This window comes from Macrobrachium nipponense, chromosome 33 (genome assembly GCF_015104395.2).
Source record: "Macrobrachium nipponense isolate FS-2020 chromosome 33, ASM1510439v2, whole genome shotgun sequence".
NCBI lineage: Eukaryota > Metazoa > Arthropoda > Malacostraca > Decapoda > Palaemonidae > Macrobrachium > Macrobrachium nipponense.
Genome location: NC_087219.1, coordinates 29784908 through 29787407, shown reverse-complemented (window position 1 = coordinate 29787407; position 2500 = coordinate 29784908). Strand labels below are relative to the sequence as shown.

General features: G+C 33.1%; 1 protein-coding gene across 1 annotated transcript in view; it reads left to right on the top strand.

Annotated features, from left to right (window-relative positions):
* LOC135203056 (sialin-like) overlaps window positions 1-2500 on the top strand; it is an 18022-nt gene that overhangs the window by 15140 nt on the left and 382 nt on the right. Inside the window, exons 11-13 of the mRNA XM_064232653.1 lie at window positions 514-669; window positions 903-988; window positions 1610-2500. The exon at window positions 1610-2500 is cut by the window's right edge and continues 382 nt beyond it. Coding sequence (XP_064088723.1) covers window positions 514-669; window positions 903-988; window positions 1610-1807 — 440 coding nt within the window. The 3' untranslated portion in view covers window positions 1808-2500. The remainder of the gene's footprint in view (window positions 1-513; window positions 670-902; window positions 989-1609) is intronic.

The following is a 2500-nucleotide window of genomic DNA, read 5'->3' as shown; positions in this document are numbered from 1 at the left end:
GATATGTTGCTGGTTATAAATAAATAGATAAATAAATAAATAAATAAATAAATAAATAAATAAATATATGAATATATATATATATATATATATATATATATATATATATATTATATATTATATATATATATAATAATCTATATATATATATATATATATATATATATATATATATATATATATATATATATATGGATTGAAATTCAAGAGAAATTACTTGTTATTATTATTATTATTATTATTATTATTATTATTATTATTATTATTATTATTATTATTATTATTATTATTATTATTATTATTATTATTATTTTATTATTATATTTTTTTGGACTGAAGATGAACCCAGGGAAGAGTTCAAAAGCTTTTTGTAAAGAGCTTTCCAAATTATACACGGACTCGCAACATTTTTATTATTGTGGACCCCTTAAAATATTATATATACTCTCGCGATAAAGAGTTTTTCCCAATTATTATTATTATTATTATTATTATAACTATTATTTTTTTCAGCCCTGTGGGGTCCAGCTGCCATGATTTTGGGAGTGTCCTTCGCGGGGTGTGATGCCAAGCTTGCCATCATCCTGCTTTGTCTGGCACTGTTCCTAAATGGTGCCACAACCACTAGCGGCCTCGTCAACCACACAGACATTGCGCCGAATTTTGCTGGTAGGAAATTTTTATATAGGTATACACACACATATATATATATATATATATATTATATATATATATATATATATATATATATATATATATATATATATATATATATATATATATATATATATATATATATATATATATATATATATAAGTTGGTATGCTTTTGTGTGTGTGTGTGTGTGTGCGTGTGTGTGTGGAAGTACTGATATGCCGTAAAAAATATAAATCATTTTCAGGAACTCTTCTAGGACTGGACAGCACTGTGGGAGGCATTATATCCTTCGTCGTGCCAATTGTGACAGGCGTAATGACGGAAGGACAAGTGAGAGACGTTTCTTTTTTCGTTCCCCTAAATCGCTGTCATATCATCGCAAATAAAGCTAAAAAAAAAGTTCGAATTTTCAAAAATTGTAATACAGTTGATTATCATCGTGCTCTTAAATATATATAAAAAAATTTAACGTTCATAAGTTGAAATTATAAAAGAGAAACAGTAAAATTCAGAGGTTTGTTTATATTTTGGTGTGTGGATTCGAGAATAAAATAAAATATTACTATTAATTATAACACTGTTGATAATCATCGCGTTCATGAATATATATATATCAATTTTTAACGTTCATAAGTTGAAATTATAAAAGAGAGATAATAAAATTCAGAGGTTTGCTTATGTTTTGGGATGTGGAATCGAGAATGAAATAAAATATTACTATTGTTTTTTATCTAGTAATTTATTTATTTACAAATTTTTAACCCATGACGGGATCGAACCGTGGTGTCTCAAATGAAAGACTAAGGCACGACCAACTGACAGACACGGGTCAATTTGTCGCGCCCTGGTCTTTGATTTGTATTTATTTATTGATATATTTATACATTAATTTATTAACGATTCTATTATGTATATTTATTAATTCATTTATATATTTATTCCTCTATCTAGCAATCTCTCGAGGCCTGGCAAAGAGTATTTTGGATCTGCGTCCCAATATACTTCATCAGTGCCATATTCTTCTTGATATTCGTCTCGACCGACGTCCAGCCATGGAATGACTTGGGAAATTCGGTTAAATCCAATTCCCCTGCGCCCAAGAAGGACGCTCCATCCGGCCGGGGTGATGTTCCCCTGGAATCCAGGTAGAAAAAGTCACAGGAGAAACTCCCCCTACATCTAAAGGCGAGTTTACACTAGGCTTCACCCCACGCTGCATGCATAAGACTCATCACCAACTTCCTCCCAAATTCTTGATAGCCCCGCCTATTGGACACCCATCAAGAGTCACGCCACACCACCAACTCACCCTACTGAGCAGTTCAGTAGGTCGGGCTAACACCATCAACTCCTCCCAAATACTGGACTGCTCATCAAGAGTCACACCACACCACCAAATCACCCTACTGAACAGTCCAGTAGGCGGGGCTAACAAGACTTTGAGAGGAGTTGGTGATGAGTCTTATGCATGCAGCCGGGGGTGAAGCCTAGTGTAGACTCACCTTAAGAAGGACACTTCATCCGACCGCGGTGATGTTTCGCAGGAATCCAGGTAAAGGATCACAGAAAAAGTCACATTAATCTTGCCTTGATAGTATAAAGGGTTTTAACCCGGTATGTATCCACCTTTGCAGAGGCGTGTTTAGTACACGCCTGTTGGGGCTGACTGTGACACCATAAACAAAAGACTGTAAACATCATAAATATAATAACCCCCACAAGAAGCATTAGCCCTAAATGACGACCGCTGAAAACCCTTGGGGTCACGATCTAGGTAAGATCCAAAATATTTTCTATTTAATTACTTTATTTGCTTTCATTGGCACCATAAATCAATGTGAC